The sequence below is a fragment of the Erythrolamprus reginae genome, chromosome 3 (genome assembly GCF_031021105.1).
Source record: "Erythrolamprus reginae isolate rEryReg1 chromosome 3, rEryReg1.hap1, whole genome shotgun sequence".
In the NCBI taxonomy this organism is placed as follows: domain Eukaryota; kingdom Metazoa; phylum Chordata; class Lepidosauria; order Squamata; family Dipsadidae; genus Erythrolamprus; species Erythrolamprus reginae.
In genome coordinates this window covers 128,463,424-128,485,855 of record NC_091952.1, presented here as the reverse complement: position 1 = coordinate 128,485,855, position 22,432 = coordinate 128,463,424, and the positions used below count along the sequence as shown (strand labels likewise).

At 41.5% G+C, this 22,432-nt stretch overlaps 1 protein-coding gene across 1 annotated transcript in view; it reads left to right on the top strand.

Annotated features, from left to right (window-relative positions):
- HS2ST1 (heparan sulfate 2-O-sulfotransferase 1) overlaps window positions 1-22,432 on the top strand; it is a 108,509-nt gene that overhangs the window by 72,415 nt on the left and 13,662 nt on the right. The window contains exons 2-3 of the mRNA XM_070746614.1: window positions 7,833-8,071; window positions 19,931-20,016. Coding sequence (XP_070602715.1) covers window positions 7,833-8,071; window positions 19,931-20,016 — 325 coding nt within the window. The remainder of the gene's footprint in view (window positions 1-7,832; window positions 8,072-19,930; window positions 20,017-22,432) is intronic.

Below are 22,432 nucleotides of genomic sequence, written 5' to 3'. Positions count from 1 at the left end.
TTTAATTCACTTTAATGCTGCTTAATATTAGTCATTTTTGTATTTACCTAGTAGGGTGTCATTGAACTAGCATTAAGCTCTTACTGCTTTCAGAAATCTCATTTTCACTCTTGTGCATAAATTAAATCCAATAACTGGATTTGATTTACACAGTCCAGTTACCACTGTTGCATATGTGTTCAAAATTAATAATGATTTAATTACAAGGTGGGAGCTCCTTGTGCTTGCTGCCAAAATTGTGCTTGTGCAGTCTCTCACACAGGCTAGGGTAATAATTAAGCTAAGATTTGCAGTGGTATGCCAAAGCTTTACTCAGGAAAGTGGCCCAAGGCCAGAAAAAACTAGCAGGGCTGAAAGGGAGAAGTAAATAAAGTTAGAATTTTAAAAGCTGATATAAATTTAGGGTGTGGGGTTTTTTCCTCCTTTCATTCTTTTAACCAAGGAAGTTGTCAAAATTCAGCTGGTATAATAAAAGCAAGTATTTGTTTTTCTGCTTTTGTCCTCTAAACACATCGTGTTTTGAGGATCATTATACCAACCTTGGAGAGACAGTTTGGTCGAATGGTTAGCCTGCTGACCCAGAAGTAGGGAAATCTGTCTTGGGAAGGGATGCCAGCTAGATCTTTTGGGGCAGTGCGTCTCTCAGTCCTTGGAAGACAAGGCAGTGGCAAGTCACCTCTGAACTGGAACCACTTGTCATTAGCATTTTGTTTGTGTGTGTTTTGCTTTGTACATGGACCATAGCAACTGCTTGCTTAGATCACTTCTGCCAACTGAACAGTGACACTGATATCTGGCTTTCACACTTCAGTGTCTCCAGCTGGCTGCATGTTATCCAACTGTGTTCTTGTTATCCACACAATAGACTGATTATAGACTGGTACCTAGTCTGATGATGAAGTCATCTGATTTAAATCCTTCTTCACCTTGACAGAGTACATAAGCGTCAGAAGGCCTTCCACCCTCTTTTTTCAGGCTTGCTATACCGCAGTGATAGCAAACCTGTGGCACGGGTGCCATAGGTGGCATGCGGAGCCATAGCTGCTGGCACGCGAGCTGTTGCCCTAGCTCAGCTCCAGCGTGCATGTGTATGCTGGCCAGCTGACTTTTGGCTCGCACAGAGGCTATGGGAGGGCATTTTTGGCTTCCAGCAAGCCTCTGGGGGGATGGGAGAGGGTGTTTTTTACCTTCCTTTGGCTCCAGGGAAGCCTTTGGAGCTTGGGGAGAGTGAAACACAAGCCTACTGGGCCCATTTGAAGTTGGGAAACAGGCTGTTTCCGACTTCCAGAGGGCCTCCAGCAGTAGCTGTTTTCACCCTCCCCAGCCATTGAATTATGGGTGTGGGCACTCACGTGTGTACAATAGTGAACATACCTGTTCTTTCGGCACCCGAGGAAAAAAAGGTTCACCATCACTGCTATACTGTATCTGCGGTGCATAATTAATGGCATCATGGTAGGGCATCAGAGCTCCCTAGCAGTAGATTTGGACTGAAGATTCATGGAACACTTGATTCACGGAGTGTTGCTTAGAACCAATCATTATGCAGTAATACAGGACAGATTTTTATTTATTTATTTTTCTAATAATTTTCCTACATTTTGAAAGGCTTTTTATGTCATGGTCAAGATACTTGAAAAAGAAAGCACAACTGAAAGTATAAAATAAATTAATTGTAAAGTTTTTGTGAGTTTTGGCTTTATCTAAATAAAGATAAAGTCAATCCAATTCTCTAAAAGATTACAGAATATTTAATGTCAAGGTTTTTTTTTAACTTGAGTCCTTTTGGAGTAATCAAAATACTTCTCAAGTAGTTTGCTGCCGCTTTCCAGGAAATTGCTAGATTTTGTGCTAAATAAAGGAAAGGTTTGTCTTTTCCTTTTCAAGTTCATAGCAATATTCGGGTCAAGTATTTTCTCCCAGGAAAAATTGATACGCAAAGATGTTGAGTCTCTATGCTACATATCTTACATGTCTAATTTGTAATAAACCCATGTTGTTCCCTTGGGGCTTAAATAGAAATCTGTGGTATTCAAGAACAGATACAAAATAGAGGAGGCTGAGTTGGTGGCACAGAAAAAAATGAAGCAAGCTGTGATCACAAGTTGGATTTTTTTTTGATCTTGTAATGAAATAGAACTATGCTAAATTTGATCAGACTAGATTCTGGTCTGTACCACAAGGCAATTTTGTTGACAGTTTAAGAACAGGAAAAATGGAAAGTGCAAGAATCATGGAAAAAATATTTTGGAAGTCAAAGTAGCTATTCATTCTAATCTAAGTAGTTTTATGTTCCATCTTGCAATTTGGCAGTTCAAATCTCACCAGACTCAAAGTGGACTCATCCTTCTGAGGTAGGTCAAATGAGGATCTAGATTGTTGGGGGCAATATGCTGACTCTGTAAACTGCTTAGAGAGGTCTGTAAAGCACTGTGATGCGCTATACAAGTCTGAGTGCTGTTGCTATCTTGTCTGATCTGTAAAATCCTGACAAGAAACATGTTGGTGGTGAGAATCCAGGAAGGAAAGCAGTTATTTATGCCTACCTTATTAGAATAGAAATATAATTAAATAAATAAATACTAAATGAATAAATTGCTAACATTGATTGGGATAATTTATTCCATATCACATTTTTTTCCCAGCTGTGTGATATTTGAGGGGTTTCTTGTATATTCAGCCCAATTCAGATTTCTCCACAGCATCTCAATGGGATTTAAATCCAAACTTTGACATGCGTCTTCCAGAACCCTCAATTTCTTTCTTTTTTTTCAATCTTTCTTTGGTGGACATATTGGAATACTTAGGGTTACTGTTGTGTTGCAAGGTCCACTTTTGGTTGAGCTTCAGTCTGAAGGATGGTCTCAAATTATCCTTAAGTACTTTGTTAAGGATGATGATTTAATGAAAAATTCATAATGGATTCTATGATGGTGAACTGCAAAGCAACTCCAAACCATTACTTTTCAACCACCTTATTTTACAATTGGTATCAGTTTCTTCTGATGAAGTGCTGTCTTTGAGTCTCAAGAAATATGTCTTCGGGTTTTGTGGCCAAATAACTTTGCTTTGCCTTGCTCTTTCCATTGGACATTGTTCTAGAAATCATAGTCTTTGCCCAAACATGCATGAGCAAATATTATTTTTTGCCTGATATTCTATCTTAACAGGGAATGTTTTGGAACACGTTCCATGAAGATAATCTATGTACTGTAGCTCCTTTCTAATAATAGATGATGCATTTTGACCTCAGTATTATTGGGAGTTACATGTAGTTACATGTACAATGAATCATGTGCTGAAATTCTGAGATTCTGCTGTCTTGCTAGGACTTCCTGGCCCGGACAAGTTGGCAGTTGCTTGAAATCTACTCCATTGGAGATAATCTCCTAGACAGTGAATGATTGATGTCTTGTTATTTGACAGTCTTTTAAAATTCCTCCTCAGACTCATAGGTATCTCTTTGGGAAGGCTTCAGAGAGGTCTTTTGATCTAGGCATGGTGTGATATCACATACTTCAATAACAAAGAGCAGATCAAGCTAAATGTTTGAGGTTTAAAGACAGTTTCTCATATCCTTTCTAACAATGTACTAATCATCTGGTGCACCTGATTCTAATTTTAGGTATTTGAGCTAGTGAGAAATGTAGGGATATCCTTTTTCAAAATGTGAAATTTGCATTAGTGTTTATTTAAATTACACAATGGACTATAAAATGTAAATGGCATATTATGTTTATATTATACAGTACTGTATTCCCTTTATCAATATTGTTGAAATGAAGATCAGATATTTACAGGTTAAAATAGGGCGAAAAAGAGCAACAGGGTGAACTTAAATTTTCACATGAGTGTGGCTGCAATAGACTGTTTTACTTCTCTTTAGTTCCTGGTTGTTTTATTTTAGTACCCATCTTTCTTCTCCCACCAGCTTTTACAAATACAAAAATACTACTGAATTAAAAGCAACAAGGATCCTTCACAATTGGGTCAATGAAATAATTAGCATGTAAGGCAAGCACAAACAAGGGAACAACTTGTTAAAGAAAGGAAGGAAAAAAGAAAGGGAGTAGTGAGAAAAATGACCCAGATCATGTTTTTTAAAAATCTATCTGTAGAAGGCAGCTTTTGTAAAAATATTCATTTTGTATTTGCCGCCTGTTTTAACATGACTGCACATTTCATTACATATTTTAGGTTTTACTTGCTCTGTTTCTTGTTTTCAGAAAAGGGTTTTATTGTTCAGATGATGTGCAGTTTTTTGTTTGCATGTATGTCTCAAGGCTATATGTGTCACAGAAAGCAAATATAGAAACAGAATACTTTATATCATGTGTGCTAGCTCTGAGCATGCTTTGTATTCAGGGAGGGGAACCATTTTTACCCCTCCTCCTTCGAAAGCTCCACTCTTCTCAAAATGGAGAACTGCAGATGTTGATAGCAAGGACAGATGATGCAAAACATTAATAGTGCCACCCATTTTCTTGTCCTCAGGTTTCTCTGTACCCATCCAACAAATATGTCCAACAAATATAAAATTTTAAATTATATGATTTATCTCAACTTAGTGATTGCAGAGCATTTCTTCTTTTTGCTTTTCTTCTGGCCATTTTGGTCTCCTTGCCTTTACCCTGCTCCACCCATATTTTTCCTATGTACATGAACTTCAAGAATTCCTACTCTACAATCCCAGTATTCACTCCATACTCTCATATTGCTGTACATAAGACAGTATGTACCATGCATATCCAGAGAATTAGGATTCTTACTTCTGTCTTCTTGACTAATTTAAGAAATTGCAATGATTAATATAGTCGTTCTGGAAAGATTATCTTTATTAAACTTTGTTGGGTTAATAATATAGAATTCTTTATTGGCCAAGTGTGATTGGACACACAAGGAATTTGTCTTGGTGCATATGCTCTCTTTTCTTTTATGGTGCATAAAATAAAAAGATACATTTGTCAAGAATCATGTGGTACAACACTTAATGATTGTCATAGGGATCAAATAAGCATTGAAGAAACCATCAGTATTAATAAAAATCTTAAAGATACAAACAGCAAGTTACAGTCATGCAGTCATAAGTGGGAGGAAAAGGATGATAGGAATGATGAGAAAAAATTAGTAGAAATAGAAGTGCAGACTTAGTAAAAAGTTGATAGTGTTGAGGTAATTATTTGTTTAGTAGAATGATGGCGTTCTGGAAAAAATGTTCTTGTGTCTAGTTGTCTTGGTGTGCAGTGCTCTGTAGCGATGTTTTGAGGGTGGAGTTGAAACCATTTGTAATACAGTAATACCTCATCTTACAAACTTCATTGGTTCCGGGGTGAGGTTTGTAAGGTGAAAAATTCGTAAGATGAACAATGTTTCCCATAGGAATCAACGGGAAAGTGAATAATATGTGCAAGCCCAAAACTCACCCCTTTTGCCCATTACTGCCGGCATTCGGATCCTTGTTCGGGGGTGGGGGGCGGCTGGGGTGGTGGTGGATGTGACATTCCCGGTGCTGCTGCTACTTCTGAAAGGGAAACCGCCGCCCCGCCCTATCCTCTTGTCCTGGGCAGAGGGATGGAATCCGCCAGGATGTGGCAGCCCCACCCTTTGGGAGATTGGGGCTGGAGCAGAGGGGCTGCTGCGAAGGGGCTGGCTCAGCAAAAGCGAAGGGGCTGTGAGAGCGCTTTTTCCGAGCGCTTTGGGAATGCCTGCTCTGCCTTTCTTGCAGCCCCTTCCCTGACAGCCCTGGACGAAAGCGCTCCCAGCGAAGGGGCTGCGAGAGGGGCAGGGCGGGCGTTCTGGAAGCGCTCTCGCAGCCGTTTCACTGGGACCGCTTTCTCCAAGTGCTTCCGGAACACCCGTCCCGCCTCTCCTGCAGTCTCTTCACTGACAGCCCAGGACGAAAGCGCTCCCAGCGAAGCGGCTGCAAGAGCGCTTTCTCCGAGTGCGGAATCCTGGTGGGGGCTGTAATCAAATGGGAAGTCCTGGCGGTAATAGTCACAAGGCAGGAAAATCCCTGCGACAGTCAGAGAGCGCACGCGCAGTATGAGAGCACACATGCAGTAAGAGAGCCCACACTCCCGGGCTCAGGTTTGTAAAACAAAAATGGTTCTTAAGACAAGGCAAGCAAATTGTAAACCCTGGGTTCGTATCACGAAAAGTTTGTATGAAGGGGCATTCGTAAGACAAGATACCACAGTATTTTTAATATTTGACTAGCTACCAGTCTGTTAGACAGTTTACCTTCAGGGCAGCTAGGAGGCATCCATATATAGTACTACTACATTTGTCCTTGAAGCACTTATCAAGGCTCTTCTGGATTGAAAGGATTAGTTGGTGACATCACAATTGCCCAGGGGATGCCTGCGGGGGCTCCTTTCATATCCCTGTTATTTTTCCACTGAAGTGGTAGCTATTTATCTACTTGCATTTGCATGCTTTCGAACTACTAGTTGGGCGGGAGATGGGGCAAATTGACCGGAGCTCATTCTGTCATTCAGCTCACTCTCAGGTTTTGAACTGCTGAACTATCAACCTCTCAACGGTTTTTTGACTCAGTGTCCTAACTATGAGTTGCTGCGGTCCCCACCAGTATATTAAAAAGCTACCGTACATTGATTTGGATTATAGTAGTGGCTATGTTTCGAAATAAATTTATTTAGTAATTACTTGGAAAGATGCTGCGGGGAAAATAACATCAAAGTATAATGTGCCAGTTTCTGGGATGTCCATTTCAGGTTTTCTATTTGTTTCATTTACTCCTTTCTTTTTTGTGGCTTGTATTTTTGTACTCAAGATGGAAGCTTTGCATCTTTAATGATGATATTGTCATAAAGTGTTTCCACTTCTTTTCTTATCAGACGTGCAATTAATATCTAATTGGATTTTGCAAAGCCAGCCATTATAATATCATACACGAGGGACAGGGTTTAATTAAAATAAGCAGAGGATTCGTTTTATCTAAATTTCAGTTCCTTTTTTCAATTAATTGACTAAATCCAAAATGGTCAGCAGCTAATGTTTTGTAAAATCCATATTATTATTAATCTTTTTCAACTCTCTGCCTTTGCAAACAAACTGTTGGATATTTTATAGTCATTATTTGTAGGATATATGTGTAAAAAGTCTTACTGTGTGATCTTTTTTTAAACTTTTGTTAACCCTGAATAGTAGTTTCGGTTCCAAATTATGATCATATATGCATAAATTAAATTCTCCCTAGTAAGAATTTAATTTATGCATATATAATCATAATTGGGAACGGAAACTACTATTCAGGGTTAACAAGAGTAAGAAAAAAGATCAAACATAGTATTAACTATGATTAAGACTACCCATAACCCTGCAACCTTTAATGTACTTGATGGGTTCCATTCCTGTAATTTATTTTATTTTATTTATTTGTATGGCCAGCCACCTCAAAAAATGACTCTAGGTGGTGAGCAAAATTAGAAATAAAATAAAAACAATTAACAATAATGCAAATATTAAAATACATACGAATATACAATATACCATAATCACCAATATAATCAAGAAACAGGTCACTGCACACACTTTAATTTAATTAATTTAATTTATTTGAGTATATGCTGCCTAATCCTATAGAACTTTTTAAATTTAAATTTTACATTTAGGTTTCGATGGCATGCTGCTCCTTCATTTTAGAAAAAGTACCATTAGGATTTTTAAGATGCTTCTATTTAGCCATAGATTAACCAAAGTCACTTAGCCATATAATCCATCTCTTAGTATAAGCAAATTGAAATTAAATTTTTCTAATAAATGGCAAAATTAAAAATGCATTTGTTTTGTTGTGTGCTTTGTTTTGACAGAGAGGGCTATTGCAAAACACGAAGTTCGGGAAATAGAGCAGCGCCATACAGTAGATGGCTCTCGATCAGATCCTATCCCAGATGAAGATATTGATGTAGTGATCATTTATAATCGAGTACCTAAAACTGCAAGTACATCTTTCACAAACATTGCATATGATCTTTGTGCGAAGAATAAATATCATGTTCTTCATATCAACACAACCAAAAACAATCCTGTTATGTCTCTACAAGATCAGGTAAGTTGCCATAGTTAAGATACTACATTCTGCATTGCTCATTAATTTTATTTACACTTTTTCTGTATCAGTCATACAATATTGTGTGCGAGGTGATATCGCATTCCCAATAGAGAACAACAAAATATAGATTCTAACAAAATCTTGACTTAGAATTAGAGTGCAAGTTTTCATATCTGATTTATCTTAAATTTAAATTTCATTGAACCTAAATTGGAATAAAGGCAAAGGTAGGTGTGATATATGAAACCATTATAGGTATTTGTTGTGTGATAGATTAGGGCATTTTCTCACTCTTTAAAACAAAATTAACTTTTCTCCTTCTCCTTCTGTATTTTCTACATCAGTTGGTCATTCTTTCCTTTTCATATCAAATACAACATCTTGCCTTTTTTAGTGGCTTAAACCTTTATTTCCATTGTTTGTTCATAAGTGGGTCATATCTTTTTTCCATATAAACCCCTTGATGGAATCCACTGATTCATATTCAGATCATTTTCCATCTTCTCTCTTACTCAGTCTTATTACCCTTCGGCCTTCTTTTTTAAAATTCTAGAAGAATAATTGGCTTAATAATGCTAACCATATGATGTCCCTTTATGTGCTATCAAGAGTAGCAAAAAAAAGAGGATTTTCTGACTTATGGCTGATCAAGAAGGACTTTATTAAGGAAAGTTTTATGTTCACAGAAATATGCTGAATTACTATTTTTTGCCTAAATATGTATTGCACACCTGGGAACCTCAGCAGTTTCCCAGAAAACCAGGTTGGCGACATATTTTGCTCAAATCTCAATATACATGTGCAATGAATTCATACATCATTAAAGTAAAATGTTGCACTTGTTCTTTATCAGCAATTTTGAAATTTGTAATGATTTTATTCTCATGTTTTTTTTTCTGAGCATATGTAATTCTTTATACCACAGATAATTTTCACTCCCCCCCCGTAAGATTTCTGATGCCTTTTCTCTGTCAAGATACATATATTCTATCTTTCACTTCTAAAAAAACCTCATCAGAATTGAAAATGTAAAACAGTTTGAATATGCCAGAAATTCAAAAATAGCTTTTGAGTACTTTCTTTTAAGAAAAAATGTTCTGCAGAAATCCTTTTATATTTTTTGACCTTCTTAAATAAAATTTCAGGGGAAAAAAATCTCCAGTTCAAACATTCCTCTAAAACAAAACCCAATACTTGTGTAATGTGTGTGTGCGATACCGTTTGTAACAACATGAAAGAGAAATAGTGATGAAAACAGTTGCACAATTGCATATGATCCTGAATAATTGATGACAAATAAATATTCTCTGTTCACATCAAATATAGTGAAACCAACATACATTAATTATTACTTCAGTTACTTACTACTGCAAGATAGTAGACAAAAATACTAGCATAAAAAAGACCTACAGGTAAGGTCTTTTATACTTACCTACTATTATGGTGGTAGATTTTCCCTAGAAAAGGAATTAAAATGGGCAGTTTAATATTTGCTCCAATTTACTTTCATGGGATTTTCCATTCAACATGCAATTGCTGCATGAGGTGGAGATTTGAATAACAACATAGCACAATCTTAAAAAAAAAATTAAAAGTATAAAACATTAGTATTCATGGTCTTTGTACTTAAACTGCTTGGATTCACTTGGGAATTGATACTGCATGAGTCTGTTGAAACTGAAATAATAATTGGCAGAATCTGTTGGACCTTGATATTTGATTAATATTTTTTATATTTATCTAGCTTGTCAGATTTGGAATGTTTGGAGTATCATTGCTATGTTGAGACCATATAGGTCAGTTGTAGGATAGGTTTTCATTACACAGTAGACCTCTTGTAATCCATATTGTTTATTAATTCATATTTAAGGCATGCAAAAATCTATCATTCTAACAAATATAAGCTGTGTAGTTAAATTTAAGAAACATTTGACAGTATTTAATTTTTAAAAATATATATATATCTGATGCACTACACTGATTGATCGCTCAGACACTGGGAATAAACCTCCACTGCATGTCTTTGCAATAAATTTAAAAAGTCCTTTAGAGCTGGAGATTGAATCCATGGCACCTGTATTTCTAACAAGTTCATTCATTTTTGTTAGTAACATTAAAATATACACTGCTCAAAAAATAAAGGGAACACTCAAAGAACACATCCTAGATCTGAATGAATGAAATATTCTCATTGAGTACTTTGTTCTGTACAAAGTTGAATGTGCACAATAGCATGTGAAATTGATTGTCAATCAGTGTTGCTTCCTAAGTGAACAGTTTGATTTCACAGAAGTTTGATTTACTTGGAGTTATATTGGGTTGTTTAAGTGTTCACTTTTTTTTTTGAGCGGTATATACTTAACTTGTATAGTAAGTTTTGAATAATTGGCAGCAGCCTATGGAATGAAGAATTTTGTTTAGGCTTTTTATTTTTATTTTGTAGCAGATTATGATGGCTACAAATAGTCCTTGACTTATGAGAGTAATGGAGCTTGCCCATTCATGTTGGACACCTAAGACTACATAAAATGAAGTGCATAATTATCTTCCTGTCGCTGCTTTCCCCAATGCACAGGTCATTAGGTAGAACATGGGGTGATTTAGGAGTAGGGAAAACCATGGGAGGCCTAGTGCAGGCACACATGCACTGGAGAGGCCTTCCCCAACCTTTGAGATATCCCATGATTTGCCTCCTGTCCCTTGGGTTCCCCAAAGACCTATGGCCCTTCTCCATGCGCCACTTGGTCACAACTGCATACAATGGTACCTCTACTTACGAACTTAATTCGTTCTGTGACCAGGTTCTTAAGTAGAAATTTAGTAAGAAGAAGCAATTTCTCCCATAGGAATCAATGTAAAAGCAAATAAGGTGTGCGATTGGGGAAACCACAAAGAAGGTGGAAGCCCTGTTTTCTCCCAGGAGATTCCTAAAGGATTCATATTTACATTTTTTTTGAAGGAGTTGTAACTTCGAATGTTCATTAAATGGCCTGTTATACCTCTGTTATTTATATTTTGTAGGATATATTTCATGTTATAGCAGAGTTTGCGATAATATTGTAGAGGATAATTACATAAAATTTGGTTTCTGTATCATATATTTCTGTTCCATTTGACATAGCATAGAAACATAGCTACCAAGCAAAAGCAGAATCAAATTTGCATTTCAATGGTTACTAAATTTCTGCCCTTTAGAAAATCACAAATGGCAAAAATATTTCTTTGCTGCCTAACAGAATAGAGGATGTTGGGGAGCTAGAATTCAATTTTCTTTATCATCCTACATGTTTTATTTTTTCTCTCTCTCCTGCTTAATTCTCATTGTGCTAGGTACTGTTTTTATATCTAGATTTTTATGATCATTGGGTGCGGGGGAGGTACTTTCTCAAACTTCATATCGTTTGAGCAAGTTAGTAGCTGATTCTTTTGTTAATGCTGGGAATTGGCACTTGAATTTACTATTGGAATATAATAGCCCCCATTTTATATTGACTTGACAATTGTGTCTGTGTAGTGGCTAAAGCAATCTCCTCCAAAGGTCAAGATGGAGCTTACTTCAGATGTTTGGTATTCTCTTGGCAATTGCTAAAGTCTTTTTGCCTGACAAGGCCTGAAAAATTTCAGCCCCCATGAACACTGCATTAGGAATGTGGTTCTAGAAATATATTATCTTGATAAATTCTGAGAATAATAGAGATATGTCTGTTCTCCACTTGCACTGCTTCGGAGAGTCCAACATGGGTTAATCTTCAGCCTTGCTGGAAGGGACTGAGTTAAAAATTAGCATAAATAACTGGTCCCACCCCCATGCTGCCCTCCCTGGGTCAGTCTAAAAAACTCAGTCATAGTGAAGGGACACTTGAGTTTTCCTCCTATGACTTTTGTAGTCTAGTTTAGGTTTTAGCATTTATAATAAATATGACTAACATTTTTCCTTTTCTCTGTTTCCCTTGCAGAATGCATCAAGAGGACTTACAAGGATGGATTGGGCCCCTGCTCTGTGGAGTATAGCCCACAACGTGTTTCTCCCAGGTCGGAGCCCCTTCCCTGTGTGGGTACCGCTCCCAAGACCGGGTGGCGCCAAAGGAAGAGGTCCCTAGCCTGCGCGGCTAAACCTCTCTCGGAGCGACTTGCAAATCGGCCATACAAGAAGAGAAAGACGGCGCCTGTTTGAATTTCCCGCCGGAACCAGCTCCTCGAGAGCGGAGGCGGAGGACTTTGAGCCCCTGACTGAAGCAGCGGCAGGATCGCGGAGCGCCGTCAGAGACGGCTAGAGCGACGGGCGCGGCCATTGCAGCATGACAAAGCTGATCAGGAGGTCGCCATTTTAAAATGCTCTCTTGCGAAGCTTACTTCCGCCCGCCTATTTAGGGGTTGATTGACACCCCGTTTCACCCGGCATTGCACAGGAAGGGCCGGATTTCCTGCAGAACACAGGAAGGGGCGGCACTTTCCGGCGGCAGCCATTTTCTTTGCCGAGTCACTTGTAAAGAAACAAAAAGCCGATATTGTGTGCCTTTAGCGAACAGCCTTATTCACCAGAATGGCTGATCTGCCCCCGCAGGGGACTGCAGAACCCCCGACTGTAAAGGCCAAGGAGAAAACACACTCATCCAAGGCCAAATCTAAAAGCTCCCAATCTTCCTCGGCCCTCAAGGAAGCCGAACGAAAAATTAAGGCATTGGAAGAGCAATTGGAAGCTCAAAGACAGACCATGAGTTCTTCAATACAAGCACCAGGTCAGAGTATGGGAACTATAACTAGTGCCACACCCCCGAGGCTCCCGGAGGGAACTGGGTTGGCTACTGATAAGGACTGGTCACCGGATAGGTTTGGGGGTCCATCTCAGGTGGCTGAGTCAATCAGGCCTGAATTTGCCAGACCTTCTTCTGCATCCCCAGCATGGCACATGGTTTCACAACCTCCACCAACTGCCACATTTACCCCTACTGCTGCTGGCCTACGTTCTTCTCCTGACACATGGCAGCGTTTACCACCAGCATTACAAGATATGATTGCCTCTGCTTATTCGCATGGCATAGTGACAGGGGTCCAACAGTCTACAGCAGCTGCCCCCCCTGCTTCACCACGCCCGCCTCCTCCTCCTCCTTCTCTGCAGAGAGATATTTGGGCAGCTCCAGCCCCTCAATCCCCTCTACAGGACTCATTCCATGAGGATCCTGGATTTAGGGAACAAGGCTCAGAGCCAGATGATGGCTTATCCGAGGATGAAGGAGCACCCCCAGAACCGCCAACGTATGCAGGGCTCTTCAGACCATCCATTTTTCGGGTACTCCTCAATAAGGCAAAAATGACGGTTACCCCGAGCATCCCTGAAAAGTCTACAGAGGCGGCATCAACCCCCCAGCCGGTCTCCAGGGTGCTCACAGAACAACAAAGGGATGCAGATTTGATACCTGCCCCTAAACTCTTCTTGGACAATGTTAAGAGGCCTTGGCAATACCCAGCGGGAGTGTTAGGCCCAACAGCCTCTGAACGCAAATTTTATGCCTTTGAACCTGAGCTTGAAAATTTGCTGGAATTCCCATCCATAGACGCCCCGATAGCGGCTCTGGTGTCTAATGCACTTATTCCATCAGAAGTGGCAGATGGATTAAAACCAGAGGACCGAAGAGCGGAAGGTGTGCATAAGAAGGCTCACCACATGTCTGCATGGGCACTCAAAGCGGCCTCAGCCGCGTCATTCTTTAACAGGGCTTCAGTCCTATGGCTCCAAGAGATGCTCACGAAACTGGGACCGGAGGATGGCCGCCTGAGGCAAGATCTTAACAAGTTGCTGGCAGCAGCAGAATTCTCTGCGGATGCCACTCTGTCGGCGTCCAGGTTTTCCTCACGAGCCTTAGCAGCAAACCAGTCATCCCGCCGCTTGCTTTGGCTAAGGTCTTGGCAAGCTGACGCCAAATCCAAGTGGCGATTGGCATCAGCTCCGTTTGATGGGGCTAAACTCTTTGGGGAATCGCTAGACAACGTCCTCGTTGAAGACAAGGACAAGAAAAAAGTCTTGCCCAGAACCTATAGACGTCAAGAGAGACGCACTACCCCTTATTACAGACGCCAGCCATTTCGGGCGGAGACCTCCACAGCTGTACCCCAGGCGGGAAGGTCGTATACCCAGGGGTCCTTCGCCCAGCCCTCCTACAGGACGGACAGGGGTAACTTTGGGGACCGGAACAGACAGTCCCAACAGACCAGGAAGCCCTTCAGAGGCTCCAACAGAGGGGGTTACCGAAGAAATAAATGACTCCTTCAGAACCTTCCCCATAGGGGGACGGCTACAGCACTTCACCGACTCCTGGGAAGCTATATCCACAGACACTTGGGCTCTAAATACAATATCCCAGGGTCTCACTCTGGACTTCATCCAGAGACCCCCAAACAGGTTCATGCACTGTCCAGTACTTTTCAACCACAAACGCAACCTCCTCCACCAGGAGATCGATCACTTACTCACCATTGGTGCCATCGAGACCGTCCCTATTCAGCAGGAGGGACAGGGGTACTACTCCGTGGTGTTTATAGTACCCAAAGCCTCGGGAGGTTGTCGTCTCATACTCAACCTCAAACAACTGAATGTGTACATAAAATACCGCAGGTTCAAAATGCATTCATTAAAGTCAATATTAGCAGCAATTCGTCAGCGGGATTGGCTGACGTCAATAGACCTCAAGGAAGCTTACCTCCATATCCCCATACACCCGGATTACAGGAAATATCTTCGCTTTTGCTTCGAAAACCACCACTTCCAGTACAGGGCCATGCCTTTCGGTCTCTCATCAGCACCCAGAACGTTCACGAAACTACTGGACATACTCACCGCGGAACTCAGGACACGCCCACTACGCCTTATGGCGTATTTGGACGATATCATCATACTGTCCAGCAGCCCCAGTCGGGCACGTCAGGACTTAACAGAAACCATACGAACACTGGAAACTATGGGTTTCTCAATCAATTACCCGAAAAGTCACCTCATCCCAACCAGGCACCTGCCTCACTTGGGTACCAAGATAGACACAATAAAGGGCAGAGTCTTCCTCTCGCAGGAGAGACAAGAAAAGGTCCGATACTTGGTCAGGGAACTGCAGCGCAAGCGAACAACAACATTGGCGTTCCTCTCTCAGCTGCTGGGAGTCTTCATTTCCTGCATAGGCATTGTGCCTTGGGCAAGACTCCACGCCAGACCGCTACAGTGGTTTCTCATCCCCTTCCAAAAGAGGCGGACCAGTCACTCTTCCAAGTTGGTCACGATCCCACTGGAGGTGCGTCGATCTCTCCCATGGTGGACTTCGTCAGCCTTACTACAGGGATCTCCATTCCTGCCTCAACAGGAGATAATCATCACAACAGATGCGAGTCTTTCGGGCTGGGGCGCCCACTCCAATGTGGGAGTGGCTCAGGGACTATGGAATCCAGAGGACCTTATCTGTCCAAACATCAATTTCCTGGAGCTCAGGGCAGTACACCTGGCACTCAGACATTTCGCACCACAGGTAACAGGTCAGAATGTACTGATACTTACAGACAATGTGGCAACAAAGGCCCACATCAATCATCAAGGGGGCACAAGATCAGGCCGCCTGATGTGGGAAGCTCAGTCCCTGTTCAAATGGACAGAGTTCCATCTAGCATCCCTGCGGGCAGAACATATATCGGGCACGTCAAACACACAGGCGGATTGGCTCAGTCGGACGACCATCGATCCGGGCGAGTGGAGTCTGGACAGAACCCTGTTCCTAGAAATCTCTCACAGATATGGAGCACCGAGGGTGGATCTGTTTGCCACACAGTACAACAGCCAGTTACCCAGGTTTTTCTCGAGGTTCCCAACGCCAGGGGCGGAGCAAGTCAATGCTCTGACCTGCCCTTGGCCGGACGGCTTGCTTTATGCCTTTCCCCCAGTCTGCCTGCTCTCGAGAGTGATCAACAAGCTGTTGCAGGAGCAAGCAGAGATATTATTGGTGGCTCCATATTGGCCCAGACGCCCGTGGTTCGCGGACTTGACAGAATTATCAATTTCCCCCCCCTGGAGAATACCACACCACAAGGTGGTTCTGAAACAGGGGTCAATCTACCATCCGGAACCCCAGTGGTGGAGTCTTGCCGTATGGCACTTGAGGGGGAGAAATTAAGGAAGGAACACGTTCCTGACAGAGTAATCAACACCATCCAGGCAGCTCGACGTCCCTCCACGACTCGCATTTATCAAGCGACCTGGAAAGCATACTGCTCCTTTTGTAGGGCCCGGAACCGGGACCCACAGTCCCCCTCTGTGATTCAGATCCTGGAATTCCTACAGGCGGGCCTGGACAAAGGACTGTCGCCCAACACCCTGCACAGACAGACAGCAGCGATTGCCACCATACTCAAGATGGACTTTTCTCGCCCGATCTCACAACACCCTTGGATTCGGGACTTCATCAAAGGAGCAACAAACATCAGACCTCCGCCGGTACATCGTTTTCCCACATGGGACTTACCCTTGGTGCTGCAGGCCCTCACGGAGCCCCCCTTTGAACCCTTACGGGACATTCCATTGCGACTGTTGTCTCTAAAGACTGCCTTTCTAACAGCTATTACATCAGCAAGAAGGGTTTCAGAGCTTGCAGCCTTGTCAGTCAGACCTGACTTATGCGTGTTTCATACAAACAGAGTAGTCCTACGACCGGACCCTTCATTCCTACCTAAAATGAACACGGTGTTCCACAGGTCACAGGACATTACATTACCAGACTTTTGCACCCACGGGACACACCCTCTGGAACTAAAGTGGCACAAGATAGACGTTAGGCGTGCCATTAAAATCTACATCAGACGTACCAGTACTTTCAGGAAAACTGAAGCCCTCTTCGTCTCTTATTTCCCAGCAACCATGGGAAATAGGGTATCATCTAAAACCATTAGCTGTTGGATCCGTTCATGTATCATCACGGCTTATAAGTCAGGGCACGCTCCAATACCTAAAGGCATTACAGCCCACTCAACAAGGAGTGCAGCCACATCGGCAGCCTGGGCGACGCAGGCCCCTATTGAAGATATTTGCCGGGCAGCGACCTGGGCTGCACCTAATACGTTCATCAAACACTATCGTTTGGACGCTTTTGCTTCAGCTGAAGCAGCCTTTGGACGCAGAGTTTTGCAGAGAGTTTGCACAGATACTGCGCCCCTGGTCCAGCCTTCTCCCTCCCTAATTGTTTAAGCTTGGGTACATCCCATGTTGGACTCTCCGAAGCAGTGCAAGTGGAGAAGAACCGTTGCACTTACCTGAACGGTCTTCTCGCTGCACTGCAAGGAGAGTCCAAACCCACCCGGCAGTTTGGCCCAGGGCCACAGGGTTATTTGAGAGTTTGGTTGATTGGTTTAATAAAGTTTGATTGGTTTAATATCACTATGACTTCGTTTTATTGTAAGACTGACCCAGGGAGGGCAGCATGGGGGTGGGACCAGTTATTTATGCTAATTTTTAACTCAGTCCCTTCCAGCAAGGCTGAAGATTAACCCATGTTGGACTCTCCTTGCAGTGCAGCGAGAAGACCGTTCAGGTAAGTGCAACGGTTCTTTTCTCTTATTTTTTTCCATTACAGTTTCAACTTCTGAAAGACCAAGATTAGTTCATTACTGATACCGATTAAATTGATGTTTATAAATTTTTGTCCAAGTTTCAATTTGTTGTTTTCCAAATTATGTATTTGTGTGCAAACTCATATAGCGTCTTCAAAAAGACCAATACTGGGTCTCTGTGCATAGCAGGGAATTCTAAAGCAGTCATGACAGTTGCTTCAATACTTTGAGGACAGATCCTTTGTTTACACTACCAAACGTTTTAAAACATCATTTTCAAATATTGCAAATAATCCTAATACTGTATACAGTGATCCCCCGCTCGTTGCGAGGGTTCCGTTCCAGGACCCCCCGCAACGAGCGGGTTTTCGCGAAGTAGCGCTGCGGAAGTAAAAACACCATCTGCGCATGTGCAGATGGTGTTTTTACTCCCGCAGCGCTAGCGAGGAGCTGTTTTAAAATGCGGCTGTTTTAAAATGTCGCCGCCGGCATGGGGGGCTTCCTAGCAGCCCCCCAAACCCGGGTTGGGGGTCTGGGGGGTGCTGGCAAGCCCCCCATGCCGGCGGCGACATTTTAAAACAGCCGCGCCGCGCTGGCTGTCGGCGCTTTTGAGCTGAGTCCCGGAGCGAATTCGCTCCGGGACTCAGCTCAAAAGCGGCGACAGCCAGCGCGGAGAAGCCGTTCGCTGGCGCTGGCTGTCGGCGCTTTTGAGCTGAGTCCCGGAGCGAATTCGCTCCGGGACTCAGCTCAAAAGCGCCGACAGCCAGCGCCAGCGAACGGCTTCTCCGCGCTGGCTGGCGGCGCTTTCGAGCTGAGTCCCGGAGGGAATTCGCTCCGGGACTCAGCTCGAAAGCGCCGACAGCCAGCGCCAGCGAACGGCTTCTCCGCGCTGGCTGTCGGCGCTTTGGAGCTGAGTCCCGGAGCGAATTCGCTCCGGGACTCAGCTCGAAAGCGCCGACAGCCAGCGCCAGCGAACGGCTTCTCCGCGCTGGCTGTCGCTGCTTTCGAGCTGAGTCCCGGAGCGAATTCGCTCTGGGACTCAGCTCAAAAGCGCCGACAGCCAGCGCCAGCGAACGGCTTGTCCACGCTGGCTGTCGGCGCTTTTGAGCTGAGTCCCGGAGCGAATTCGCTCCGGGACTCAGCTCAAAAGCGGCGACAGCCAGCGCCAGCGAACGCCTTCTCCGCGCTGGCTGTCGCCGCTTTCGAGCTGAGTCCCGGAGCGAATTCGCTCCGGGACTCAGCTCAAAAGCGCCGACAGCCAGCGCCAGCGAACGGCTTGTCCGCGCTGGATGTCGCCGCTTTCGAGCTGAGTCCCGGAGCGAATTCGCTCCGGGACTCAGCTCAAAAGCGCCGACAGCCAGCGCCAGCGAACGGCTTCTCCACGCTGGCTGTCGCCGCTTTCGAGCTGGGTCCCGGAGCGAATTCGCTTCAGGACTCAGCTCGAAAGCGGCGAGAATGAACGGCGTGGGCGGGCGAAGGGCGGGCGGCAGCGAGGTGTTATCGTGGGCGGTGGGGAAACTCCTTGCTGATGCCCGCTGCTCGCCCTCCCGCCAGCAAGAGGGGGAAGACCCAGGGAAGCCGCCCAGCAGCTGATCTGCCGGGTGCCATCTACGCATGCGTGCCCATAGAAAAAAAGGGCACACATGCGCAGATGGTGTTTTGACTTCCGGGTTGAAAAATCGCAAATTACCCTGTTCGCAATGGTCGGGGACGCAATAACCGGGGTATTACTGTATTGTAATTTCCAATTTGGAACTTCATGTCTGTGGACCAGAATGAGACCCTGGAGAACATTTCTGTAATATTGCCAAAAGAATTAATTGAAGTATTGTTGAAGTTGCCAGGAGTTGAGCCTGACTTGGAGATTTTACTCTTATCTGTACTTAGCAGTATCTCATAGTGTCAGTGTAAAATTTGTGCATTCTAAGTTTGAAAGATAGGACCTAATATAACATTTAAAATAATAAATATGTTCATTGACTCATAATTATACCAAACTCTGTTCTATCGAATATCAAATATAAGACATTCCTGATTAAAATCTTAGCCACATTTAGCATATCTCAATGTCCATAATAAATACTGCTGGCTCCATTCTCCTTGAATTCCTGAAATATATAAAATATAACAAATTTTATAATGAATACAATATGCATGCATGCATGCATGCGCATACATACATACATACATACATACATACATACATACATACATACATACATAAACTGTTTTGTTTTGTTTTGTAAAAACATAATAAAATCTTCCTTTTTCTTGTAGGTACGTTTTGTGAAGAACATAACTTCATGGAAAGAGATGAAACCAGGATTTTACCATGGACATATATCTTTTTTGGATTTTGCAAAGTAAGCTACACAACAAATAATTCAATCTGCGCCAATTTGAGCTTGAATCATTCTTTATCATTTGATTGTTTATAATACAGCAGCAGTTCATGGCTCACTTTAGTCTGTACTGCCCTCTGATGGTCAAGGTCAGATATTGCACCATACAGAGAATTACAAATTTCTCCTAGTTTTATTTCTCTGCCTCAACTCCTCTTTCATTTTCTTAACATATCCTTGCCTTTTCAGACTTTTGGTGACAAGATTGTATTAAATGCTGCCTGTATTAAAAGAGCAAGTGATACACATTCATATATCTGAATAGTCAGAGAAATTAAGTCAGATAAATTATTTTTCCTATTAGTTAAATCTTGAATATGTTTATATGTATGTGTATTTGTGTTTGTGTGTGTACATGCGCACACATACACGTGTATATATTCCTATTATAAAGACAAGTACAAATGATTTTAATAACTTATTTTCTCTAACATTTCAAAAAGGATCTCTGTTCCTCTATCTCAAGTCAATAATCAAGTTATAAAGCATCATCATTCACTCCTAATCAGTAAAAGTTCATTAAAATTTATCAAAAATAAGGTTTATATTGAACCTTAAGCAAATAAATGAGTTTCTTTTTAAAAAAAAATATTTTTATTGATCAGTTTTAAAAACAACATTCAAATACAAATATACATATGTACAAATCAAACATTCAAATGATACCACATAACAGAAACATTACAGAACAGAACAGAAACAATGAAATATTCATTTAGCAATGTTGCGTATCAATATATTTTCTGTGTTTATATATCACTTTTTCATTAACTTATCTATACTCACATATTTCCTAAATCCAACCTATTACAACCTTCTTAAGCATTTAACATCCTGTCTAAATCCATCTACCTATCACCTTATTTCCTATATACGTAACTGACTATTTAAATTTACCTTTGTGTTCCAACCAATTGTACCAATTATAATTATTATTCCATATTTTGTAGAATTCTGTTTCCTCTTTGTCATGTATTTCCATAATTAATTTGTTCATTTCCACATAATCTAGTATTTTTGTTATTATCATTGATCTTGAAGGGGCTGGGTCTGCTTTCCGGTGTTGACCATAAGTGATTCTAACTTCAGAATGGGATGGGGAAAAGGCAAGGATTAAAATAAAATTATTACAAGATAAAAGGAATAAAGGAAGTTTCGGACTACCAAACTGGAAATTATATCATCAGGCTGCGGTGTTAACATGGTTAAGGGAATGGATAGTGCTTAGCAATAAAATATTGTTAACTATAGAGGCCCACGATCTTCAAATAGGCTGACATAACCTTATTTGGGAAGGAAAACACAAAACGCATAAGTATTTCCAGACACCATATAAGGGGAACATTACTAGAATACTGGATGGAAATCCAAAAAAGATATTACATAAAAACTCCCAAATGGATATCTCTGATGGAAGCAACAATCTACCCCATTGTCCTAGAACTGGACAAGAAAGTTATATATAATGATCTATTGGATGAACAAAACAATCTCAAATCAAAAGAGAATTTGGCAATGATTGGAACAAAAATAGATTGGTGGATCTACCTCCAAATTCAAACTAGATAGAAAAAAGATTTAGCACAATTTGAATTCCAAGAGGAATATCAGGAATTGGATAAGGTTTTATTTGGAACTGAAGAAAAATGATAACAAAAACATATAATTGTCTACTAAATGTCAAAATGAAGGAGAAAATAGTAAAAGAAGTGATGATGTTTTGGGCGCAAAATTTTGTCTATACAATTGAATTAGAACATTGGGAAAAATCTGGGACCAAAACTATAAATTAACAAATGGCAGCATCTTACAAAGAAAACATCTATAAGATGTTCTATAGATGGCACCTACTTCTGGCAAGATTGGCAAAAATGTCTTCGAATATATCAGTGAAATGCTGGAAATACAAGCAAGATCTAGAGATGTACTACCACATGTGGTGGATGTGCCCAGAGGCAAAACATTATTTGAAAAAGGTTCAAAGATGGATAGAAGAAATCATAGAACAGAAAAAAAGTAAATTAGTTTCATATTCCTTTCTTTTCCTTTTTACATAGTAATTTTCCTAAGAAATGCAACAACAAAAAATCTTCTCCCCATATACGTACATTCTACATTTTCCTATATATTTTAATAGGATTTTAAACAGAAGGATTCTTATAATTTCAAAATCTCATGTTCAATCCATTTGGTCCTTCAGTAACTTTACTTTAGTAAAATCAATTACCTTTTTGCTGTTTATTTCAAAACAATGTATTCAAAGTGGTTAAATTTACATTAAACATCTTTCCCTGTGGATTGAAGGAGAAAAACCAGGTTTGATGTTGAAATTTATCATTATGAAATTTCTTAATAGCCCCAAAACAGTCAATAAACA